Source organism: Sorex araneus, chromosome 10, assembly GCF_027595985.1.
Source record: "Sorex araneus isolate mSorAra2 chromosome 10, mSorAra2.pri, whole genome shotgun sequence".
In the NCBI taxonomy this organism is placed as follows: Eukaryota; Metazoa; Chordata; class Mammalia; order Eulipotyphla; family Soricidae; genus Sorex; species Sorex araneus.
Window position 1 is genome coordinate 42724729 of NC_073311.1, and position 25183 is coordinate 42749911.

The 25183-nt window shown below is 40.3% G+C and overlaps 1 protein-coding gene across 4 annotated transcripts in view; it reads left to right on the forward strand.

Annotated features, from left to right (window-relative positions):
* Nucleotides 1-25183, forward strand: part of ANO4 (anoctamin 4) — a 439919-nt gene that overhangs the window by 339330 nt on the left and 75406 nt on the right. For all 4 annotated transcript variants that reach the window (XM_055118276.1, XM_055118277.1, XM_055118278.1 and 1 more), the window contains 4 exons: nt 10684-10739; nt 13401-13522; nt 17347-17481; nt 20117-20213. In XM_055118276.1, the coding sequence (XP_054974251.1) occupies nt 10684-10739; nt 13401-13522; nt 17347-17481; nt 20117-20213 (410 nt within the window). The remainder of the gene's footprint in view (nt 1-10683; nt 10740-13400; nt 13523-17346; nt 17482-20116; nt 20214-25183) is intronic.

Sequence of the window (25183 nt, forward strand, 5' to 3'; positions counted from 1 at the left end):
CCACAGCATCATGAAAGGAACAGACTTGAGAGGTTTCGTTGAAGGCAAGCTCTGTGAGTCACTAGTGTAGGAAGCTGCCAAAATCTACTTTGATCCCCAGCTGCATATATTTAAATATCATTTGGAGGAACAGTAAGTACCTAGTTCAAATTTGAAAACAGTGAGAGTCAATGTAGGTGGGTAATTTGAAATTGAATAGGTGTCAGGTCTTCCTCCAGTTAACTGAGATTATAGCTCACTGCAGCCTCCTGTTCCATGTGGTAGCATCTATTTCTGAGACAGGTTGTCTCCACATAGTCCTTCAGGACCATTCCACTTGAAGGAATTGTGCCATTTTCCAAATTACTGTGGTCATTATTTTCAGTATATCTTTGATACATACAATTTTGGATTCTTTATTTACAGTGATATTATAAAGATTGAGCCACCTTTAAAAAGCCAATTTTTAACATCATATTGGACTAAATAATTACATTATAGTAATAATTTTCGATATTTTTCCCAGCTTGTTCATATGATATTTTAGCAAACTTAGACTGTGTTACATATACATATTTATCATACTTTTCTTTTCAGTTAATTTTATGAACATGCTAGAATACAAGTGAGAAGTGAAATTATTGTGTCAGTAGCTATTTTGGTTTTTTTTTAAAGCAGATAATTGGGAGCTGGAGCGATAGAACAGTGGGTAGGGTGTTTGCCTTGCATGAGGTCAACCAGGGTTCAATTGGTTCAATTCCCAGTGTCCCATATGGTCCCCTGAGCACTGCAAGGAGTTAATTCCTGAGTGTGTGAGCCAGGAGTAATCCCTGTGCATTGCTGGGTGTGACCCAAAAAGCCAAAAAAAAAAAAAGCAGATAATTGAAAAATGGTGCCTTTACTAATATTGGTACCATTATTGGCGGGAAAATCTCATAGTTCATTATAACACCCTAGTGTATATTATACATCTTCCATCAAAAATCTCTAGTACAGATAATAAGTTCCTTAATTGTAAATAACTTGCCTGATTTGTCTTCATATCATCATTGCATGGTATCTGGCATGAAATTCTTTAACTTTTCTATGTGGATAGAGCTAGAGAGTATGGTACCAAGTGAAGTCAACCAGAGGGAGAGGGACAAATATAGAATGATCTCTTTCTATGATATAAAATAGTAAGGAAATAGCAATAAACAATAATAACAGATGCTAATAGACCTGCAGAGTTGAGTTTGCCAAAGAAGTTGCTTGGGCAGAACAGGAGACAACGTGGGACATTAGGGGAGGGACACTAGTACTCTGGTAATGAGTGGGGTGTTAGAATATTGTAGCCTGAAAAAAATAGTATTATAAATCCTAGTGCCTGAAATAAAAATATGTAAAATACAGGATTAAATAAAGTAGGTGCTCAGAGGGACATTAGGAAAGTAATAGACTTGAAATCTTCAGTACTTTATCACTTTGCAGGAGTTTGATAAATTAAGATGAACTTACAAATATCCTCCTCACGGTCTCCTATTATACCTCTGTGAATCTTGTTTTTTCTAATATCTGGGATGCTTGACGTTTATTCACAAGATAGTTGAATGTCTTCATAGAAAATTCTTAAAAATCAAAGATTTCTACATAATCACTGATTAATTACAAGGATATTGAGACCGTCCTGTGTGCTAGTCAAAATATTAAACTTAGCCTATATCTGAATTTTAAATGCTTTTCGTAGACATTGAATATTAATATCAAGCATTGTAAAACACATTGGTCTATAGCTACTAGAAGTTCAAAAACATTGATTGGCCCTGTTCATGAAAAGTAAATCAATTTATGTTTCGTTTTCTTGTTAGGTTCTCTCTGAATTCTAATCATGATGTAAAGCAGAAAGGTCATACCCCTGTAAATCACTTGAAAGACATCCTTCCCATAGTACTTTTTTTAAGCTACTATTAATCCTCTTCTAAATATTGTCAAGTCCTATTCATGTTACCATATTGTAATGCAATTCTTGATCTTAAGGCAACTTTAAAGTCCAATACATTAATTTCCACTGCTGCCCAAACTAGAGTAAAGGAAACAAAATTTGTTCTCCCATCAGAAATGACCAAAAAGGGAAAAAGTAATAGGCAGACATTTTTTTTTTTTTTTGAAACATATGGGAGTTTTATTTTCATTGTTTTGAAGAACATCCTTACTGGTTTCCAGAATGGTTGAAATAATTTACATCACCATGTAAATTATTATTGTTAGTGTGTGAGGGGTCTTTTCTCCCCACATCCTTAACAAAATTTATTATTTCCTAATTTTTTTTTTTTTTTATAATTTATTTATTTTTAATTAGAGAATCACCGTGAGGGTACAGTTACAGATTTATACACTTCTGTGCTCACACTTCCCTCATACAAAGTTTGGGAACCCATCCCTTCACCAGTGCCCATTCTCCACCACCCGTAAACCCAGTGTCCCTCCCACCCTCCCCAATCCCATCTCCCCCCCACCCCACCCTGCCACTGTGGCAAGGCATTCCCTTCTGCTTTCTCTCTCTAATTAGCTGTTGTGGTTTGCAACAAAGGTGTTGAGTGGCCGCTGTGCTCAGTCTCTAGCCCTCATTCAGCCCGCAACTCCCTTCCCCCACATGGCCTTCGACTGCAATGTAGTTGGTGATCGCTTCTCTGAGTTGACCTTTCCCCGGAACGTGAGGCCAGCCTCGAAGCCATGGAGTCAACCTCCTGGTACTTATTTCTACAGTTCTTGGGTGTTAGTCTCCCACTCTGTTATTCTATATACCATAGATGAGTGCAATCTTTCTATGTCTGTCTCTCTCTTTCTGACTCATTTCACTCAGCATGAAACTTTTCATGCCCATCCACTTAACTACAAAATTCTTGACCTCCTTTTTTCTAACAGCTGCATAGTATTCCATTGTATAGATGTACCAAAGTTTCCTCAACCAGTCATCCATTCTGGGGCATTCGGGTTTTTTCCAGATTCTGGCTATTGTAAACAGTGCTGCGATGAACATACATGTGCAGATGTTGTTTCGATTGTACTTTTTTGATTCTCTGGGATATATTCCCAGCAGTGGTATTGCTGGGTCAAATGGGAATTCAATATCTAATTTTTTGAGAGTCGTCCAAATTGTTTTCCAGAAGGGCTGAACCAGTCGGCATTCCCACCAGCAGTGAAGAAGGGTCCCTTTCTCCCCACATCCTCTCCAACAGCGGTTGCTTTTGTTCTTTTGGATGTGTGCTAGTCTCTGTGGTGTGAGGTGGTATCTCATGGTTGTTTTGATCTGCATCTCTCTGATGATTAGTGATGTAGAGCACTTTTTCATGTGCCTTTTGGCCATTCGTATTTCTTCCTTGGTAAAGTTTCTGTTCATTTCTTTGCCCCATTTTTTGATGGGGTTGGATGTTTTCTTCTTGTAGAGCTCAACCAGTGCTTTATATACCATTGATATCAACCCCTTATCTGATGGGTATTGTGTAAATATCCTTTCCCATTCTGTGGATAGTCTTTGTATTCTGGTCACTGTATCTCTTGCGGTGCAGAAGCTTTTTAGTTTAATGTAGTCCCATTTGTTGATCTCTGTTTTTACTAGATTGCTTAGTTCCGTGTCACCTTTGAAGATACCCTTATCTTCAATATCGTGGAGGGTTTCGCCGACCTTGTCTTCAATGTACCTTATGGTTTGTGGTCTAATGTTGAGGTCTTTAATCCATTTTGATCTGACTTTTGTGCATGGTGTCAGGTCAAGGTCTAAACCCATTTTTTTGCATGTGGTTGTCCAGTTGTGCCAGCACCATTTGTTAAAGAGGCTTTCCTTGCTCCACTTCACTTCTCTTGCTCCCTTATCAAAGATTAGATGGTCATACATTTGGGGTTGTGTGTAGGGATATTCCACCCTGTTCCATTGGTCTACGGCTCTGATTCCATTGGTCTACGGCTCTGATTAGGCAGACATTTTTGAAACACTTAAATTTAGTTACAAAGAATATAGAAGAGAAAGAAAACAAATGTAACCTTCTAAGTGAGGTAGTTTGAGATAGTTTACAGATATAAGCACAGGGAGGGAGAACCCAGGCAAAATCTAACAGTCTCTCTCAGTTGAGATGTGTCTGACAATCCAGGAGATCAAGGCAGCTAAAATTCACAGGTGAAAGTTCCAGAAAAGTGGGCTGGAGCGATAGCACAGGGAGTAGGGTGTTTGCCTTGCACACGGCTGACCCGGGTTCGATTCCCAGCATCCCATATGGTCCCCCGAGTACCGCCAGGACTAATTCCTGAGTGCAGAGCCAGGAGTAGCCCCTGAGAATCAACAGGTGTAACCCAAAAAGAAAAAAAAGTTCCAGAAAAGTACCAGAAGGCAAGCAGAGCACTCTTAGAGATGGGATCTCAAAGATCTGCACAAGGACCCCCTTAAATATTTAGCCAAATCCTGAATAGTGCATATATATTCCTCACATGTACATATATATTAGGTAACTTCCATCATGAAAGAAACAATGATGATTTCCAGGTTGGAACCCCTTGTAGTTCAAGGAACATTGATCATAGTGATCTAAATATCTCAATCCAAAATTTATAAGTTAATGCAATGAACAAAAAAGCCATACCCATTTTTCTGCTGCTTGAAGAAAATACACTTTCTATACAAAGACACTAGTAGATGAAATGTATAAGGGTTGCAAAAGGATCTCATGTTATCCAAAAGTTAACTGAGTGGCTGCATTGACATGACAATATGTTGCTGGGCAAGGAATAACCATAAGTAATGAAGTCTTTATAAGTGGTAAAGGTGTCAGTTATCTAGGAGGACATAATAATCCTAAGCTTTTGTTCACTAAATGACAGAGCCTTAAAATACAAGAAGCAGAAACAAAGAACTGCAAAGGGAAGTAGACAACTCTATGGTTATAATCAGTCTTCAGTACTTTTTAAATCACTGGAGCAAGTAAACAGGTAATAAGTGGGGGTTAGAAGACCTACACAACATTACTGATACACTTAGTTGACTTGTTAGACAGCTACACCACCCATAACATCAAACTACACTTTTTTTCCAAGAGTATACAGAATGTGAGGCTATATTTGAGCATTAAAGTAAGATTTAATAAATTTAAAGGGAGCCAAGTCACTCAGAATATGCTTTGATCACAATGTACTCAAACTAGACATCAATAAAAGCTTTGGAAGATTCACAGATAATTAAAAAATAAATAATCCACTTTTCAATGGAGAAGAATACATCAAAAGGGAATTTAGAAAGGAGGTCATAATAAATGCAACATGTCAAAAAGTTTCATTCTTAGGGAAAATTTTAATTATAATTATAATGTATGCATGCCAGTATAGATAAAGAAACATCCCAAATTAATGACCTCCTCTTCCACCTAAAGAAACTTTTTTTAAGAAAGTAATCTGTAAAAAACTAAAGCTCGCCGAGGGGGCGCGTGCACTCGCGGGCTCTCCGGGCGGCTCTGTCTCACCACCCGCGTTTGGTGCTCTGGAACCGCAGTGTGTGGACTGGATCGGGACGGCCGGTGGTCAAGCACAGGCGAAGGAAGAACGAGGACCAACCTGGTTGCTGATTAGTTACCGTTTATTCAATCTTTCATCTTTCTCATCTCCCGCACTCCCAGCTCCGGCCTCTCTCTGGATCTACTGCTCAACTGCTGCCTCTTTCTGGCTTCTCCCTCTTCTCCTCCTACTTCTCTCCCGATCTCTCTCTCAGTGGGTCTGGCCCTCGGAAACAAGATACAAAACCAAAACCGAAGCCTTCTTTGGGCTGAAAGCACTCGGATTTACATCCCAAAGACCAGGCTGGGCTGCAGCAAGAAATCTACATGTCAATTACAAACTAGACAGCACCTGAAATTTACATCCCAAAGACTAGGCTAGCACCTTAGATCTGCAGGTCAAAGATCAGCTAGGTTTCTGTGACAAAACTCCAGAAGGCAGCTGGAAAAGGGGAAATATTCCAACAGTAATCTAAAGAAGATAGAAGATGGGAAATTAGAAAATAATAGATGTTAGTGCAATTGAAAACAGGAAAGAGACAACAAAGAACAAAAGCAGTGTCTTTAAAAAAATGAATAGAAGCAAAAGCAGTGTCTTCAAAAAAAAAAAAATACAATGCATCAGCCCTGTGTTGGACACACCTAAGGTTGATTTCCCAATGAGGCATACCAATTGTGATTCTTCCCCCATAAATATGGGTGAAACTGTGGTGTATGTCTCAGCAATATTATCAAAGTGATTATATAATTTCTATAAGTTATAGTGTACTTTATGACAGTTCAGGAGCTTTTACAAGCGTAATTATTTCAGTCAATTTGACTTTAACTTAATAAAAATGAAGATTAACCTGAGTGGGATAAGAAGACAAGCCTTTTAAAAGAGGGTTTAAAGGCTAGTTATGTGGGTCAGTGCGAGCACAGACCTTGTATGTATGAGACCTGGGTTCACACACACACACACACACACACACACACACACACACACACACACTAAACTGGTTTAGAGATATGTGCATGCCTATTTTCATTGCAGTACTAAGTTCAAAAGCCAGTATATAGAAACAACTCAGTTAATGATGAATGGATAAAGAATTTGTGGTGAACACACATAATGGAATATTACACAGCTATAAGAAAAAATGAAATCTTGCAGCTGACTGCAACTTGGATGTAACTGGAGAGTATCAGGTTAAGAGAAAGGAGCCAGAGGGAGAAGAGTGAATAATAGATTATCTCACTCACCAGTGCTACGGGAAAAAAAGAGGGAAATAGTATCGAATGATGACAAACCCTTGGCCCTGGATTATAAAACGCAGATTACCAAGCAATGGAGGAAGGTGGAAGGAAGAGATGAAATAGAAGTGAGTGACATAAGGACAGTGGTGAAGAGTCTTACTTCAACACACTGGTGGTGGGGAAGGTGGGGAGGTGGCGGGGAAGCAACATTTGTATCAACACCACAAACATTAACACTATTGTAATTGTCACCTAAAGTATAATAAAATTATATAAAATTGAATAAAAGAGATTTAGACCTCCTCAGAGCTCAGAAGCCTGAGAGAAAAACAGCTCCATCTCTCTGTTGCTGGTTTGGAAGGAGCAAGCCAGCAGGAATGCTAGAACAGCTTCATCTGTCAAACAATCCGAAGAAACCTGAAGTGCATCTGTTCCTAGTTGCACCTCCAGGTGAGAATTGTCTGACCCAAATCTTGACTTGAACATTGTGAGACTCTGAGCAGAAAATTTAGCTAAAACTGTACCTGAACTTCTGGCCAGTAGCAGCACTGACATTGATTTCATAAACTTAATGGATTTTTTTATTTTGCTGTACGATGAGAGAAAATAGATTCAAACTTCGACCTAGCATAACTAGAGGGAAAGAGAGAAAATACAAATTGCCAAAACACTGAGAATAAGAGAGGAGCTATCACCACAGAAATTGGAAGCATAAGTAAATAGCATGGCTATCTTGTGTCAATAAAGTTGACAACTTAAATGAAGTATACAGAGTCCTTGGCAGGTGCAAATAACCAAAACTCATCCAAGAAGAAATAGATATGTTACCCGTGAAATAATCTGGGCCTGGAATTTTCTCTGTGAGCTGAATTTTTAGTATGAATTTAATTTCTATATAAAGTATATCTTCAGATTCTTTCAGTGGTTAATTTTATCAGGTCTCAACAAAAGTGGCAATACTAGTTCTATAAAAGTTTCACAAATTGGGACTAGAGTGATAGTATAGCGGGTAGGGCACTTGCTCTCCACATGGCCGAACCGAGTTTGATCCCCAGTATCCCCTAAGCCCACCAGGAGTGATCCCTGAATATAGAGCCAGGAGTAGGCCCTGAGCACAGCTGGGTGTGGCCCCATAACTAAAACAAACAAAAAGTTTCATGAATCTCTGGCCAAGATACTCAATGAGGGTAATATTTCCCAGATAATGAAAGCAGATAAAACAGTACAAGAAAATGAACACCATGAATGAACATGCTTATAGATATAAGCATTGTACACAAAATTTAATAAGCTAACAATGTATATAGAAGGGATATTGGATCATATCCAAATCAGGCTTATACAAGACTTCAAGGTTAATTTAACATTATAAATCAATATTAGCAAAAGGAAAAAAACTAATGTTCTTTTATGTTGTTTATTTGAAGGGAACAGGACATTTGGTGGTTCTCAGAGCTTGCTCCTGACACTTTGTTCCTCAGGGACCTTTCTTAGTTAAGTGTGGTGCAAACTGTTTGAGCCAGGGTTTGAGCCTATCTGGGCTGTGGGTAAGGCTAGCATCCTATCTGCTGTAGAAGTGCCTTACATGCTATATTATCTTTCTGGTTCTATTATCATCTTCTGTAGACACAAAAACCATTTGAGAAAAAATCCTGCATCTGTTCCTGATAAAACTCAGAAAGGCAATAAAATCTTCCCAATCTAACAAAATGCATCAATGAAGTACTTGTGATAACATTGTTATCACAATATTAATGTCTTAATATTAACATCTTTCCTTCTAACATGGGAAAATAAAAAATATGGCTGTGTTTTATTTTATATCATTATAGTGGTTGGTGACAAAATTTTAAAAAATGGGTTAGGGAGGTCATGCAGCAGTTTATTGTGTGTTTTTCATGCACAGACATTGGTCCTGAGCACCCAAAAGCAAAAGAGATATTTAGACTGTAAAAGAAATAGAACTGTCTTTTCTATACAGACATCATCATTATATAGAAATTCCACTGGAATCTATGAAAAGAATGCTGGAACTAATATGTGAGTTTACCTATGTTCCAAGAAACAAGATTGACATAGAAAGCTGAGTTATTTTTTTTATAAGTCAACAACAAAGTAAAAGAATTGAAAATTTAAAGACCATGCCACTTACAATAATCATCAAAGTATATGGAATATTTTAATGAAAATGATCTGAATATATGTGCACTGAAGACTGGAAAGCATCACCAAAAGAACCTTAAGGTCTAAATAAATGGAGCGCTATATCCTATATATGCACCAGAGACTCAATATCGTTAAGATGTTAATGATCCTCAATTTACTCTATAAAATTTAATACAGTGTCAGTCAAACTCCCAAGGTGGTGTGTGAAAATTGACAGCCTTATTTAAATATTTATTGAAATCAGTGAAAAGGGAAACAAAATAGAGGAAGATATCAGGTTTTAAAAATTACTATACAGAGAACAAGAGAGTTGAATTCTGGTATAAAGAAAAACCAAGGGGGCTGGAGCACTAGCACAGCAGGTAGGGCGTTTGCCTTGCACGTGGCTGACCTTGGTTTGATTTCCAGCATCCCATATGGTCCCCCAAGCACAGCCAGGAGTAATTCCTATGTGCAGAGCCAGGAGTAACCCCTGAGCATCGCTGGGTGTGACCCAAAAAAGAACAAAAGAAAGAAAGACAGATGAGTGGAAGAGAATAGAGATTCTATAAATAAATCTACTGCCAATTGTTTTTTCATTTCAATTTTTATTGAGACACCATTATTCACAAAGTTATTCATAGTTGAGTTTTAGGCATTCAATTTTCCCATACCTGTCCTCTCACCAGTGTCAACTTCCTTCTATGAGGGTCCCTAGCTTCCCTCCCATGCCCCAGCCTGCCTCCTTGACAGACACTTTTTTAAGCTAAGTTGTTGCAGTTCATGACAAGTTACTAGACGAAAGATTGTCCTTTTCAACAAATAATGCTGAACAGTTGCCACCCATACGCAGAAAAAAAGTCTTGAATATATATACAAAAGTTAAATCGATTGTAGATCTAAATGGGACCCTAAACCTATAAAATTTCTGAGAGAAAACATAGGAGAAAATAATGTGTTCCTGGCTGAGTCAGGGGGGTATTAAATACACTGTAGGCATAATTCATAAAAGAAAAAATGGATGATTAAACTTTATCAAAATTAAATCCTAATTAAAGAGAAACCAGAGAGGAGGAGGAAAATTTTTCAAAGCATAGGTCTAGTTACTAGTAATGTTTATAAATTCAGTAATAAAAATTTTAATGCGCATAAGAGCTGAGAGGATTTGACAAGAGATGTACAGATGGCAACTAATCACACTATGATATTTTAAAGCATTCATTAGGGGAACACAAATTAAAAATCATAATCAAGCATAACTACACCTATTAGAATGACTTCAAGACTAACCACACCAAGGGCTTAAAATCACACTCTGCTGACATAGCAATGTCAAAAAGAAGTCTGACAGTTTCTCAGTAAGTTGTCTTTGGAAGATTGAACCACCCCATATCTAGATACTTGATGCATGAGAAATGTAAGTAAGGACCTGAGCGACAATACCGAGGGTAGGGTATTTGCTCTGTACATGGCTGTCCCAGGTTCAATCCCCAGCATCCCATATGGTCCCCTGAGCACCGCCTAGTGCAGAGCCCTGAGTAAACCCTGAGTATTACCAGGTGTAGCCCAAAAAGCAAAATAAATGAATAAATAAATGAAAATGTAAGTAGATAATCACACAAAGACTTGAAATTGCTTCGGGAAACATTGTAATAGCTCTATACAACTCAAATGTGTATTATCAGAGGAATAAAAAATAAAAAAACAATAAAGTCTTCATGATAAGCTAGCAAAAGTGAAAAAATCAGTTCCATGAGAATTCAAACTTGGTACTAATTTGAAATCACCATTTTTCTGCTTGTTTCAGGTCTGAATCGTTTGCTTACCAATGGCTCCTATGAAGCTGCATTTCCTCTGCATGAGGTACTATTCCACCCTTTCTCTATTTCTTATTATTAAAACAGTTTGGAGGGAGTCATTAATTAGGATATTGCTATGACATTTGTTCAGAGTGATTGTGATCTGTTTAGTGACTAACTGGGGAGGAGCTTGCATAATGACATCTCTCCTTCAGCATAGTTTTATTCCTTTATATCTTTTCATATTAAATTATAAGAATCCTTGAATGAGGAGTCATTCAACATGAATTCAGAGAAATATCTGAAGCACCCCAAGTCATAAAATTAAGGCATTGAAAATTTGCATGAGACACTAAACCGAGGAGGAATATATTCCTGACATATATCATTTCTATAATAAAAGAATTGGTAGTTATATTTTTAAAGAGAAAGAAGTCATCTTGCAGAGCTTCTGGCAACCAAAGAGTAATAAATAGAAATTAATAGTATTTATCATTGTTGATTTAAGGTATATAATTTTTTACTTATTTATCTTTTATTGTTTTATTTATTGTCTTATTTGATAGTTGGATGTTTTATATGTGAAGATTTTTTAAAATGGATTGCAATTATCTTTAACTCACTTTTCCCTGTCTGATATTGAGCTGTAAATTCTCTTTAGAGTGGGTTTTCAGAGATCTAGTTCTCATTGTTGACACATCATTGTCATTTTCTTGGCAGTTGGTTACCGTAGGACATAGAAAATACAAAGATATTGGGCTGGAGCAACAGCACAATGGGTAGGGCGTTTGCCTTGCATGCAGCCGACCCGGGTTCGATTCCTCCGCCCCTCTCAGAGAGCCCGGCAAGCTACCGAAAGTATCTCAGCTCCACGGCAGAGCCTGACAAGCTACCCGTGGCATATCTGATATGCCAAAAACAGTAACAACAAGTCTCATAATAGAGACGTTACTGGTGCCCGCTTGAGCAAATCAATGAGCAATGGGATGACAGTGAAAGTGACAGTGATGGCGACTTATTATAATTCATGTTCTTTAGGATCTCACAACTCAGTCAGGATAAAACTGCTGATAACAATATACTCTGAACAGTTTTCTGTTAGGAAAAATTATTAACAGCTTGCCAGTAAACTTGAAGAAAGTTGTTTGTCAATAGCAATATTTTTATTTGACTTATGGGGTTTTGTCTTTATTTTTAAACCCCCGAAAAAATGTAACACATGTGGAATTTTAAAACCTTATTAAGAAAACTTGAAGCTTTGTTCTGAGACTCTTTTTTGGCGGGGGTTGGGGAGGTCACATCCGGCATTGCACAAGGGTTACCCCTGGCTCATGCACTCAGGAATTACTCCTGGTGGTGCTCAGGGGACCATATGGGAATCGAAACTGGGTCGGCTGCATGGAAGGCAAATGCCCTACCCGCTGTGCTATCGCTCCAGCCCCACAAGACTCTTTTTTATCAATAACCATGTTTCGTGTTTGGATCCCTTTAGTGGGGCAGAAGCAAATATTTGACACAGAAGCCATTTTGAACTCTAAAGACAGATTTCCACATCACATGATTTCCTGTAGCTGTTAGCATTGCCCAGGTAAAAGGTCACAGGGAAAACAGCATCACTCACCCACTGGGTCCCAACATTTTCTTGCCCAATGTGAGGTGGGCAGAAGTAGCTGTAGGACAGTGGGTATAGAAATTTTACAACAAAACCCCTCAAAGCCATAGCTCAGGATCTCTCTCTGATTCCTGTATCTCTGTGACACCCTGCATTCTAAGAAAAGAACTTCCAAATTCAGCTCTAACAGCTACAATAATAGTATAATCTCTCTTTTGACTTTTTAATCGCTCAGTTCTACTTAATTATACTACTTAACCTCACAGTGCCCTTAAGAGGCAGAAACACAGGAGAGACTGATATCATGGCCCTTGTTTCAGTTAAACATTTAAATTTTGGTTTAGAGAAAGGGTAGTTTGCCTCTGGTCACATAGTGAGTGGCAACTGGGTTTAGATGAGAACCAAGTTTTTGTTTTTGTTTTTGTCTCTCAGCCCTGTTCACTTTCTACTCAGAATGGAAACCCCAAGTCAGTGTGAAAAATTAGTTCTCTCCAGCAAGATCCTTTTCTATTTGTGAAACTTGTATTGACCAAACAAAAGCCACCATTTTTCTGGCCCATATTCTTCATTTAGAGAGATCTTTTCTTATTTGAATTACTGTAATTCTGAGGTGACTTCCAGCTTGTAGTTCAAGGGGTTTCTTAAGGAAGGGCCGTGTCTTAAGGTTCTAGCTTTGGCCTCTCTATGGTGAGTGGCAGAGTAGAATTAAGAAGTCTTGGGTATGACCCCTGGGCAAGATACTTGAGCCAAACCAACACAAGGCACTTAAGGAAGTAGCTCTTGGTTCCCCTGTGAATTCTGAGAAATCAAGTCTCAGAGTTCAAGGTCTCCTACCTGCAGAGCTGTTGAACTGAATGTGAACTTGAGTACAATGTGAACTAGACTGCCAGAGTCGAGCAAGCACAGTTCCTTCAACAAAATACCTCTCCTGCATGAGATCATGTTTTCCTTCAGCAGGCATCCACCCTTTCCTCTGATCCCCTCTATTGCTACTTCTGCTGGAAGAATCTAGTTCTAGTAGCTACGATTCTTTGTGGGTTTGGGTTCTGTGGGGTCTGTGGGTCCTGTGGATTCTGTGGGCATTGCCTCACTGCAAGTGGTGTTTCATCCCAGGGAAGTTACAGAAGTAAGAACTCCATTAGAACACACGGAGCAGAAAACCACCGACACCTGCTCTATGAATGCTGGGCCTCCTGGGGTGTGTGGTATAAGTACCAGCCTTTGGACCTTGTGAGGTGAGTTTTCAATTTGCGGCAGACACAAGCTTGTACAGAGGACCCAGGTAGATGGTCAACTGGGACAAACCAGAGTTGTAGAGAACAGTTTACATGTCTTGCCTAGATCTGCCTTCTCCCCCAAGTGGCAGTTCATTCCAAGGACCTGGGTGGTTCCTGATAAACCAGATCTCCCGCTGAGAACCATGGTCTTTCCTGTCAAAGGGCTGGGAAGGGACATGTGAGATCAGTCTGGCCTCTCTCAGAGTTCCATAAGGAGCAGGTCACAGAGGTGAAGGTCATTAACAGACTGTCTGTAGCAATTATAGAGGAAACATGGTGACGTATATTACTGACAAATGGAATATCATTACTGTCGTGTAAGTAGGCTCTTTAAAATGCTATCATTCTAATAATTGTCTGGCTCTTTTAATGCTCATATTAAACTAATATATTTTAAAGATTTTGTTGAATCTTTACATTATAAAAGCACATTAGCTTTTAACTTCTGATAGTTGTACAGTGAAGTATATTTGTAGGGGAGATCCTTCCTGGTTATTCTTGGCCAATCAGGCTGTCAACTCAATGCAAAAAGGCCCAAGGATGTGGTGCTACTCAGGTGGTACTGAGGGGGTTCAGGGCTGCACCTGGACATATTCAGAGCACCGTGTGATGACAGGGATCAGACTGGGGCTGGCCCTATGCAAGGCTGCCCCTTTAGCCCCTGTTCATTTTCCCCAACCCCTGAATTTTCCTTTAGCCTTCCTTTGATTATTCCCAGTCTCCTGCCATAGTAGCATTGTATTCTAACATGACTTATTTAGAGACTGGTTATTGAGATTGGGTAACAACAATTCACACTTCATGGATTTATCATTAAAGAGAAAGACTGGTGACTTCTTAGACTGTATTTGTTTTACTTTGACCAGAACCCTCAGAAAATGAGCCCAGGGGGAAATGATACACTTTCTATTTGTCTCCTTGAATAGTCTTTCCTGCCAGGATCCCTGTTGCCAACTGTATGTTTCTGTTGACATTGATGAATCAGGTGCATTTTTTGGTTATTGTTGTTGTTGGTAACAAATGATCCAGATGATCTGGGTGAGTGGAAATATTTATTTGAAAGGAAATGATTTTCCTTTGACCAATCTCAATGCAGGATGAAAACATAGGGAGAGGGAGTAGGAGAAATAAATTGAAAAAAGCATATTCTCTTCCCAGCCTTAATCCCACATTATAGGTACATATCAATTTTAAAAAATTATCCCAAAATTGCTATAACCCAAATATCTCCCAGAAACAGCACTTTAAGATTTTGCTGTTTGTTGATGACTATGTGTTAATTGCCTGTTGTATTTCTAGTGCAATTCTAAGTACTTTAGCTAAAACCAAAAGAAGCTGTAGTCTCTGGCTTTGAGAATTTTTGTTTCCTTGGGGAAAACAGGGTGAGGATACCTGAGACACAACAATGTAAGATCGTGTGCAGCTAGGTAGGATGTATGATGAAAATCACAGGTTATCCGACAATTGAAAAAATGTCGAAGTTTTGTTGGTAAATGTATAGTTTTGTACCCCGAGGTGGCTCTGTCGTGCTGAGCATTGGGAGGTGTTGAAAAAAAGCAGCTGGGGTTTGAAAAGCACAAGCAAGATTGGAGTATAATGAAGTCTGGAGTATCTAGGCAATCTTATCATTTAAATGGATTGTGCTTCCTTCATATCTTTCCAGTAGGGCCAGCATTTCCTCAACAATTGCTTTTCACTCTGTTTGTATCCTGGGCAATGACTGTCGTCCCGTTGCTCATTGATTTGCTCGAGCAGGCACCAGTAACATCTTCATTGTGAGACTTGTTGTTACTGTTTTTGGCATATCGAATACACCATGGGGAGCTTGCTGGGCTCTGCCATGCAGGCGAGACAGTGCTTGGGGGACCATATGGGGGCCTGGGAATTGAACCCAAGTTGGCTGTATGCAAGGCAAGCACCTTATCCACTGAACTATCTCCCTGTCCCTCCACGCCCCTGAGGAGTTGACCTTCTGAACTGTATTAGACTCATCCTGAATTTTTCTTTCCTAGCACTTAATGGGCTAGAGCGATAGCACAGAGGGTAGGGTGTTTGCCTTGCACGCAGCTGACCCGGGTTTAATTCCTCCGTCCTTCTCAGATAGCTGGGCAATGACTATTATTTCCTAAGTCTGCCTTTTCCCACTCGGGGTCCTTCAAATTCATTACCATTCCTGAATATAGACCCCCACTCATGGTTTTCTAGCTATCACAGAATGAAGGTCAATGTGTTTAAAGTGGTCTCAAGCCCCATGCTATGTTGGCCCAATTTCCACCATGCTCACTTACCCTCTGCTTATTCTTGCCCCTATTTAAAAACTACTCAGTCCCTTTTACAACAGAATGCTTGCATATACTGTTCTCTCTACTGGAAATGCTCGATCCAGCCACAACCCAGTACCCTGTTCATTCATCCACACAGTAGTTGCTTCCTTTAAGAAGTATTCCATTACTGGGATGACCTTGGTTGTTGTAACTCTTTCCCCAGTTTTATCATTAAAAGCTTTCTGTTGGGGTCAGAGTGATAGCACAGAGGGTAGGACATTTGTCTTGCATGTGGCAGACCTGGGTTCAATCCCTGGCATCCCTTATAGTCCCCTGAGCTCCGCCAGGAGTATTTCCTGAGTGCAGAGTCGGGAGAAACCCCTGAGAATTACCAGGTGGGACCCAAAAAGAAAAAATCAAATCAAATCAGATAAAAGCTTTCTTTTATCCTTTGAGCTCCCCTAGAGCTGCGACTATGGCTCATTTCACATAGATTGGGCCCACAGAAGGCACCATATTTTAATTGGTTAAATAGGAATGTATTTGGGGAAGGATTCTGGGAGTGGAAAGTTTCTGTGGGAAGAGTGGAAGACGGAATAAACAATTCAGTGCTGCTAGTGTCCTTTGGGCATTCTAAGAGGCATTTCCTTAGCAACTAAGGGCATTTCCAAGTGTCTAAGGTGACATTTGGAAACGAATGAGCAGCATTTAAATTGAGAACTTAAAAAATAATTTTAATATTATTGTATTGGGCTAAGTAACCATTAACTAATAGTTCATAAAACATAGCACTTATGAGTTATGACTAGCACAATGTAACACAAGGCTGTCATATTTTAATAATATTTAAGAAATAGAAAGACAAAAAAATCCCTAGAGGTTTCCAAACTTCTCAGACCACAGAGTACAGGCAGGCTGATACTCTCAGAACATTTATACAGCTATCTGCTAGCCCTGTGAAAAAGTCATTACTTGAGGGAAAGTTGTTATCCATATGGATTCATCTTGAATCTCTATAGAGGTCTTCTTTATATCTTGATTCTAGCATTGCAAACATCTTACAAAGCTAAGAAATATTAAGAAGCACGTTTAAAATATTTGACAGTAACTTCTGCTTTTAAATATACATACATACATCTACACATACACATATATTGTAAGACAAGCACTGCTGTACAAATGGCAAAGATAAGTATATCTGTTACCATCAGCTCTCTACATTCCCCTGGTTCCTTGTCACTAACAGTACCATACCTTACTTCCTGACTGGACTAGGCATGTTCTGTATTCTCAGAATAAACAGACGGATAATCATGTTTTATGGAAATGTTCATTGCATGTCTGATAGAAAGTATGAGCATAGTGAAGCCCATAGCCTGTTTGGGTCCATTGCTCTAGGTATCCCTTCTCTCGACTGATTATGAACCAAGTCCCTACAAGTAAAATGACTGAGCAAATTCTTCTAATGTCTAATTATAAACACTTCACAGAATTTTCAAGACTCTTTGTCTTTAACAGGCGATACTTTGGAGAGAAGATCGGGTTGTATTTTGCCTGGTTGGGCTGGTACACTGGTATGCTCTTCCCAGCGGCCTTCATTGGACTGTTTGTCTTTTTGTACGGAGTCATTACTCTGGATCACTGCCAAGTCAGGTACAGGGAGCTCTGGGGACCTGTTTTTGTTTCTATTTGGAGATATAATATGGGGGTTTGTTCTTCTGGGGAGGGGGCATGGCGGGGAGAGGCATGTTGATTCTTTATGTAGTTAGCATGTGCTCGCTTAGCCTCACCTCCTAATCTACTTCTCAGTCTCTCCTGGAGAAGCTCGAAAGTTTCTGGCTGCTGAATTTCTCCATCTGTTACCTTGTAGCTAAGTCCTACGGTTTTCAGCTACCAAGAAAAGCAACTTTCTCATTCACAGACAGGCCCTTCTATAGCCATTACAATTGACATCCAGTCATTTTCACTCACTGGCCATGAGTGTTTTCTTTTTCTGACTATTTGACCATTGTAGGATGACATTACTTTGTCCTCTCCCTGCTTGCCACAAGTAGCTTGTCCCGGTTTTCCCCGGAGTTTAGGCTTACCCCAGTTTCACCCATCAAGGTGTTCCTGACTCTCTCCCATCCCTTTGTTTAGCTATAATCACTTCTCTATGTTCTCTTCCCCAAAACAGTTAATCTTCGGCTTTCCCTCAATCTGACTCTGCTAATTTGTAAGGTCAGACCTTCCTAGGATACTGAATTTATATTATATAAGTTAATATTGCCTTTCTCCTCTTCTTGTGCCTTTTGAATAATTTACTTTAAAGCTATGTCTGTTTTGTATAGACACAAGAAGACAATATTATGTTTTTATAACTTGGGAATTAATTGGCCTCGAATATTATTCCCTCCCGGGCATCTGCTTTCTCCACTTAAGCCTCAGTTGCCCTCAGTTCCTAGCACCCCAAAAGCAGGGTCCCGACGAGGGTTGGGAAGGATCCAGGGCAAGCGATGAGTTATGTGCTACCCTGGCATCGAGATGGGCCTGGCCAAAGTGCCTAATTCTTAACTATAAGTTAAGAGCTTGATCATAGACAAATGCTGTCATGATCCAATAGTAATTATGAGACTAGGACCCTGCCAGGGATAGGAAAGACTGATCTGGCCTGAGCACTGTAGTCTGAGATTGAGATGGCCCCAGGAGAGCAATTCTATAAGCTTTAATGCATCTCTTATTGTGTCCATACAAAATAATTAATATTATGAATTCTTATATGTTTGCTGGCTGAGGAGAAGAGAAACACATTCATGGGACTCCGCCCTTGGGTGGATCCTCCTGCTGAAAGAGAATTAAGTCCTAGGAGAAGCATCCCCTAAGGGAAAGGAGCCTTACCCTATTGCTGACCACACCTATGTGTACGCCCCAACTCCCTGATGCTGTGGAGATTTAACTAGGCTGTAAGAGTGGGTTGGGGGCCAGATCCACGGGGGCCAGATCCACAGATCCAGAGAGAGACCGAGAGTGGGAGAGAAGCAGGGAGAGAGAATGAAATAAACTGGTCGAGCAACCAGTTTGGCCTTCTTCCTTCCATCGTCTGCCCTTGACCGACAGCACACTCTGCGGTTCCGGGGCACCGAACGCGGGCGGTGAGACAGAGCCGCCCGGAGAGCCTGCGAGTGCACGCGCCCCTGGGCGAGCCTTAGTTTTTTAGAAACCATTCTTTTCTTTCCTGCTAAAACTGAAAAATAATGAGTTAGCAATCTTTTTTTTAAAATGAATTCTGTTTTTCACAAGGGTGTTTTAAATCTAGGATGGGCCATTACCATACTAATTTTCTGGGCCTTGATAATGATTCATGTTTATGAGCCTGGTGGAGCTGGAGCAACAGTACAGCGGGAAGGGCATTAGCCTTGCATGCACCGACCCAGGTTTGATTCCCAGCATCCCATATAGTCCCCCAAGCATCCCATATGGTCCCCCAAGTACTGCCAGGAGTAATTCCTGAGTGCAGAGCCAAGAGTAACCCCTGTGCATCGCTGGGTGTGATCCAAAAAATCATGTTTATGATATTGTCTTGGTTCTCTTTCCAGAAAATAGTAAAGATCTTACTGTAAGGCTGAATAATGATCTTAAATTAAGGCATGCCTTTTAGACATGGTTGCAGTCATAAAAGGAACTGATCTACCAACAAAAAATATTTTAATTTGTGATGAAATTGCTGATGAGAACTGAACCCTCAAATTTTAATTTTTTCCTACACTAATGGCTTTAGCTACCGAGAGTATCCCGCTTGCATGGCAGAGCCTGGCAAGCTACCCATGGTGTATTCTATATGCCAGAAACAGTAACAACAAGTCTCACAATGGAGATGTTACTGGTGCCGCTCGAGCTAATCAATAAGCAACGGGATGACAGTGATGACAGTGACAGTGACCAATGGCTTTAACTTATGTAGCTCAAGATTGAGGCAAATCCTTTCAGGTATCCTCTTGTTTCCATAATTCAGTATGAAACTGCTTCAAACCTGGGCAGTGCTGACAGTGACTTTTGCATCATTTGGGATAAACAACCAATGTTTTGCTTTGTGCATTTTCCTAAAAAGGCTCATAAATAAGAAAATTTATCCAATGTTGAAAGCATACATGTACTTGTTTACATTAGTAACAGATAAGGCTGAAAAGCTTCTGAGGGCAAAAATGTAATCAACTGGAACTTGTTTACTATTTGAATATGCTGGTGCAGTTGGAAGGAAGAAAATGTTCTCTCGTCACTGAAAAGCAGTCGTTTCTGTTCTCCTTTTCAGTAAAGAAGTCTGCCAAGCTACTGATATCATCATGTGTCCTGTGTGTGATAAATACTGTCCATTCATGAGGCTTTCAGACAGCTGCGTCTATGCCAAGGTAATTTCAAATCGGCAACCTTTTAGGCGAATTCAATTTAACATACACTTTGCTGAGGGATGGTTAGTGGCTGTATCTTGTCATTTCTGGCATTTGCCTCTCATTTTGTGAGAGATTTACTATCATCATACGCTATTCTAATTTCTATATTATTTTTTATCTTTTTTTATTAGCTCCCGTGCCACAAGAAGCAGTAGCAGCCACAGTGCTGAGAGCACAGTTGTTAGTCTAAGCCAGGTTTAAATTGTGCTCTGCTCTTACCACTTCTCAGTCTCAGAACACGTTCTTTTCATCTTCCTCAGCCTCAGTTGTCTCTTCCGTGAAACAGTTTTTCACGTGGTTTCTATGGGAAAGCGGGGTAAGATATTGGGGCCAGGGAGATAGCTCTAGAGGCTAGAAAGCAAGCTTTGGATTCAGTTCCTAGGGTTCAGTCCCCAGCACCACCCAATCCCCTCAGCTCTGCCGGCAACAGACCCCTAGCACTGAGGCAGAAGTAGTCCCTGAGCACTGCTGGATATGGCTCAAAAACAAAGGAACTGACAAAAACCAGGGGGTATGGGGAGGGCGAGGTGAATACTACGCATTCTGCTTGGCAAGTGGTTGGTTCTCAGGAAATGAGCAGAGCATCACCTTTCCTTATTATGACTATCAAAAAGACCAGATTCAAAGCTACTACAGTACTTACTGCCTTGACTTTGTGCTGTGTAATGCCATGACCCTGTACTTACTATTTTGACCATGTCTATGAAGCCTTTTTTTTTTCTTTTTGGGTCACACCCGGCGATGCACAGGGCTTACTCCTGAGTCTGCACTCAGGAATTACCCCTGGTGGTGCTCAGGGGACCATAAGGGATGCTGGGAATCAAACCCGGGTCATCCTCCTGCAAGGCAAATGCCACTGTGCTATCTCTCCAGCCCCCCATGAAGCCTTTTTGAGCCCAAGTATTCTTACCTCTAAAATGCAGAAAGCATTGCCTGTTCGCTCTGCCCAGTACCATATCCTCAGGACCAGAGAAGATAATGCATTTCAAAGTACTTTGATAAAAAAATACATACAGAGCACTTTTCTGTCTTGTCTGCCCAGCGTTCTCTCTTCCCACCTTCCCCCTTACTTGGTCAAAAGTTTGGACACACTCATCAAGCTGGAGTTTGTGTTGATGAAGACCTTTTCAAGACACAGGGTCTTTCTGATTTGCTCACATTCTAGTTGTAAAGTCTTGGTTGATTTTTTTGAACCTCTTCAACCATTGCTAATTATACTGTTGGGCATTGCAGATTTGGTGGTTTTAAATGATAAAACATTTGTTAGACATCCCAGAAGCTTGCCCATCCAAGATGTGTTTAATACAGCAGGTGGCCAGAGCTATATGTGGGAAGAGCTCAAACATCAGCCAGTTGAGATTCTAGAAAGTTCTGGGGTCTTAATTTTTGTTGCAAGGTACCCAACACAGCGCACAAGTTCTTCCTTCCTATAGAGACCATACAAATTACAACTCAAGTGGATAAGGCCAAATATTAAAGAGCAAATTGGGGAAAGATAAATTAGATGTGATCAAAACTATTTTAAAGTAATTTGTTTCAAAGTGTCCCAAGTTAAGCCAGAATGACTCAGGTTCAAATGTCATATTTGTTGGGCCAGAGAGATAGTATATTGAAACAGGTGCTTCCCTTGCATGCAGGTGATCCAGGTTCAATATCCAGCACTTTATATGGTTCCATGAGTGACCACTCAGAGAGACCCTAAGCATAGTGCCAGGATAGACTCTGAGCACCACTGGGTGTGGTTCAAAACAAATAAAATTATTCACCCATGCTCTTGTGGCAGTAGCAGAGTCTCAGTTTACCGTACTCTCAAATTAGTCTTTGTACCGTACTGAGCTACCAGATGTTTAGCTCTGGATTATAGACTTGCCTAGAAACTTAATCACAGGACGACTGAAAAGCATCAGAATGGCAGACTTGAAGTTATGTGGAGTTTCCATTAGAAACATTCACTAGAGATGCCAATCTGATTTCATGGAACTGAGGATATATTGGAATACTAGGTCTGTTTGGAGATGGATCCAGTCCAGTCACCAGCTATTCTGCCAGTCAGAAATACTGCACCCGGGACCTTTGTATTTGTTAAAACCAGCCACCCAATTAACCGGACAGAATTGCTGGATCATTTTTCTGGAAAAGAAACTGAAATGGGGGGCTGGAGCAATAGCACAGCGGGTAGGGCGTTTGCCTTGCACACAGCCGACCCGGGTTCGATTCCCAGCATCCCATATGGTCCCCTGAGCACTGCCAGGAGTAATTCCTGAGTGCAGAGCTAGGAGTAACCCCTGTGCATCGCCAGGTGTGACCCAAAAAGAAAAAAAAAAAAGAAACTGAAATGGTTCACCGTGTGTGAACACGGGGCCCCTGAGATGTGTAAGTGCCCCCAGATAGCTCTCTGGCTCCATATCTTTGCGGTCTCTCTGCAGCCAGCTTTTCTCCGTGTGGAAAAGACATCAGCTAACTTATTTCCAGGCTCACATCTTACTTCCTTTATCTCCCTGAACATTGGCATGCTTATTTGAAATTCCCAGCCTGCTGTCACGGAATGTCTGTTCCAGAAGGTGCCTTCTGTCCACTTTGGAGTTTTGGTTTGGGGATAGCAGCTGCCTTCACCGTTCCAGTATTTCCTGTGGGAGCTTGTCCCCTGGAGGGATCCATGTCTTTGGGCAAGGGTCACAGGTCATACATAGTATGCTGGACCTATGAGTTTATGTTCCTCCACTCTGCCAGAGAACTTTTTTGGGATAGAGTTAGATTTTTAGGGTTTTTGTTTGGGAGCCATACCCGATGGTGCTCAGAGTTTGCTCCTGACTCTGGTCAGGGATCACTCCTGCAGGTACTCAAGGGACTGTCTAGGGACTGAACCCAGCTTTGTCAGCTACATGCAAGCTTTACCTACATATTTTCTCTCTGGCCACAGAGTTTCACTTTAAGTCTTCCTGAAACTGGGAGGTGTCCTTTTCCTGATTGTAATTTGAGGGTTCAGGGTGAATTCACCAAGGTGTGAAGTGAATGTTGGGGTCTGCGACTCCAGCAGCCCCTACTTTCATCATCTTAGAACAAGGTGGGACTCGGCATCCCTGATACTCCACAAAGAGAGCTGGCTCCTATAGTTCGGTTTATTTATGACAGCTGGTTTCTGAGGCTGCGGAAATTCATTTTCTCATAACCACTGAAAAAGAGGCTAGAGTATAACTGAGGTGTGCTCTCAGTTATTTTCTTACTTTGCATGGGAACTACCACTACACGGGAACTCTCTCCTGTACCCTACCACAAACAGCCACTATGCTCACACAAAATGGTCCACAACAGCCTCTGTTTCCCTGGAGTTTCTCAGGGTCTTTGTATATTTCTATTGTCTACTGCCGCTACTCTCTGGGGTTGATTTTAACAGAGGGAGCCATTTGTCAATCCTACTTTGCTACTTTAGTGGGAGTCAGAGAGAGCTCTTCTTAACTTCTGTATCACTGTATCACTGTCATCCCATTTCTCATCGATTTGCTCGAGCGAGCACCAGTAACATCTCCACTGTGAGACTTGTTGTTACTGTTTTTGGCATATCGAATACGCCATGGGTAGCTTGCCAGGGTCTGCCGCGCAGGCAGGATACTCTCAGTAGCTTGCCAGGCTCTCCGAGAGGGATGGAGGAATCTAACCCAGGTTGGCCATGTGCAAGGCAGATGCCCCACCCGCTGTGCTATTGCTCCAGCCCTTCTTAACTTACACTCCTAATTCTCATATTCCCAAGATAGTAATGACAGAAGAAAAAGAAAATCTCTCCAGATCTTTGCATATCACTCCCAGGAAAGGATTCTAATTGCCACATATTTGAGCGATATATGCTTCCTAGTACCCAGTATGTGAGCGAACTATAGTAATGAGAAAGATTTAAAATTAGAGTAACCTACAAGGGAAGAGAATCTGAGCTGTCAAAAATAATGGCAGCCACCATACATTTCAGAGTCTGCATCTCCACCTATCCACAATTATTCGCCCTCAAAGGGAACACAGCCCAGCCTGAATGGAGGCTGAGCACTCAGTATAGAGTGTAATTCTCCCTCTGACACTGGAAACAAATCAACTTCAGACTTTCATCTCCCGTTAGGTGTCTGAATGCTACCCATCTCTCAGTGTTGAAAGAAAGATAAGGCATGAACTTTTGGAAAATTTTGACACATTTTACACTCTAATATAACAGTAAAAGGCCTATTTATAGTTGGCACTTTCTCCAAGGTACAGTAAAGTATATTTTATAGATAACTATAAAGCACCAGAAATGGTTATACTTTATGAATGTATCACTCATCATTTCATTTTGCTGTGACATTGGTGTGATTTATTCCAGAGGTAGAAATAAGTTTGGTGGATGAACAGATATTGTTACTATCTGCTGTGGTGTTTGTCATAGAATATATTCTTCTATCAATAAAGTATTTTCTATCTGTCTTCATGCTATGTGTCACAGGTACATGTAGTGATTACCTGAGGCTTTAACTGAGGTAGAATTTCCACTCCCTTTCCTTTAATAAGGCTGAAATGTAGAGTGCAACTCAGAAAAGTTTTGCCAACACTAAATAAATAAAAAGTAGCTTTTTGAAAATGGAAGATTAAAAATGGTAACCCATTAAGACAGGATCTTAAGGAGAACCAAAAAAAGGATGTAGCCAAGTCATGTCATTAAGGTGCTTCAGCCCATTGAAGCAACCACAACAATACCTTTCTAGTCTTAAATATGTATATATACTTAAATATATATACATATAGTACATAAAAATACTATTAAAAGCACCATTGTAGTTTATTACCATTATTCAAGTGTACAAAACCAACAAAAAGAGAACAAACTTTTCTTTTCATATTCAGAGTACTACCCACTTAGAACTCAGACAGGAAAAAAAAAACAATTAGTTTATGACTCAAAAGGAATA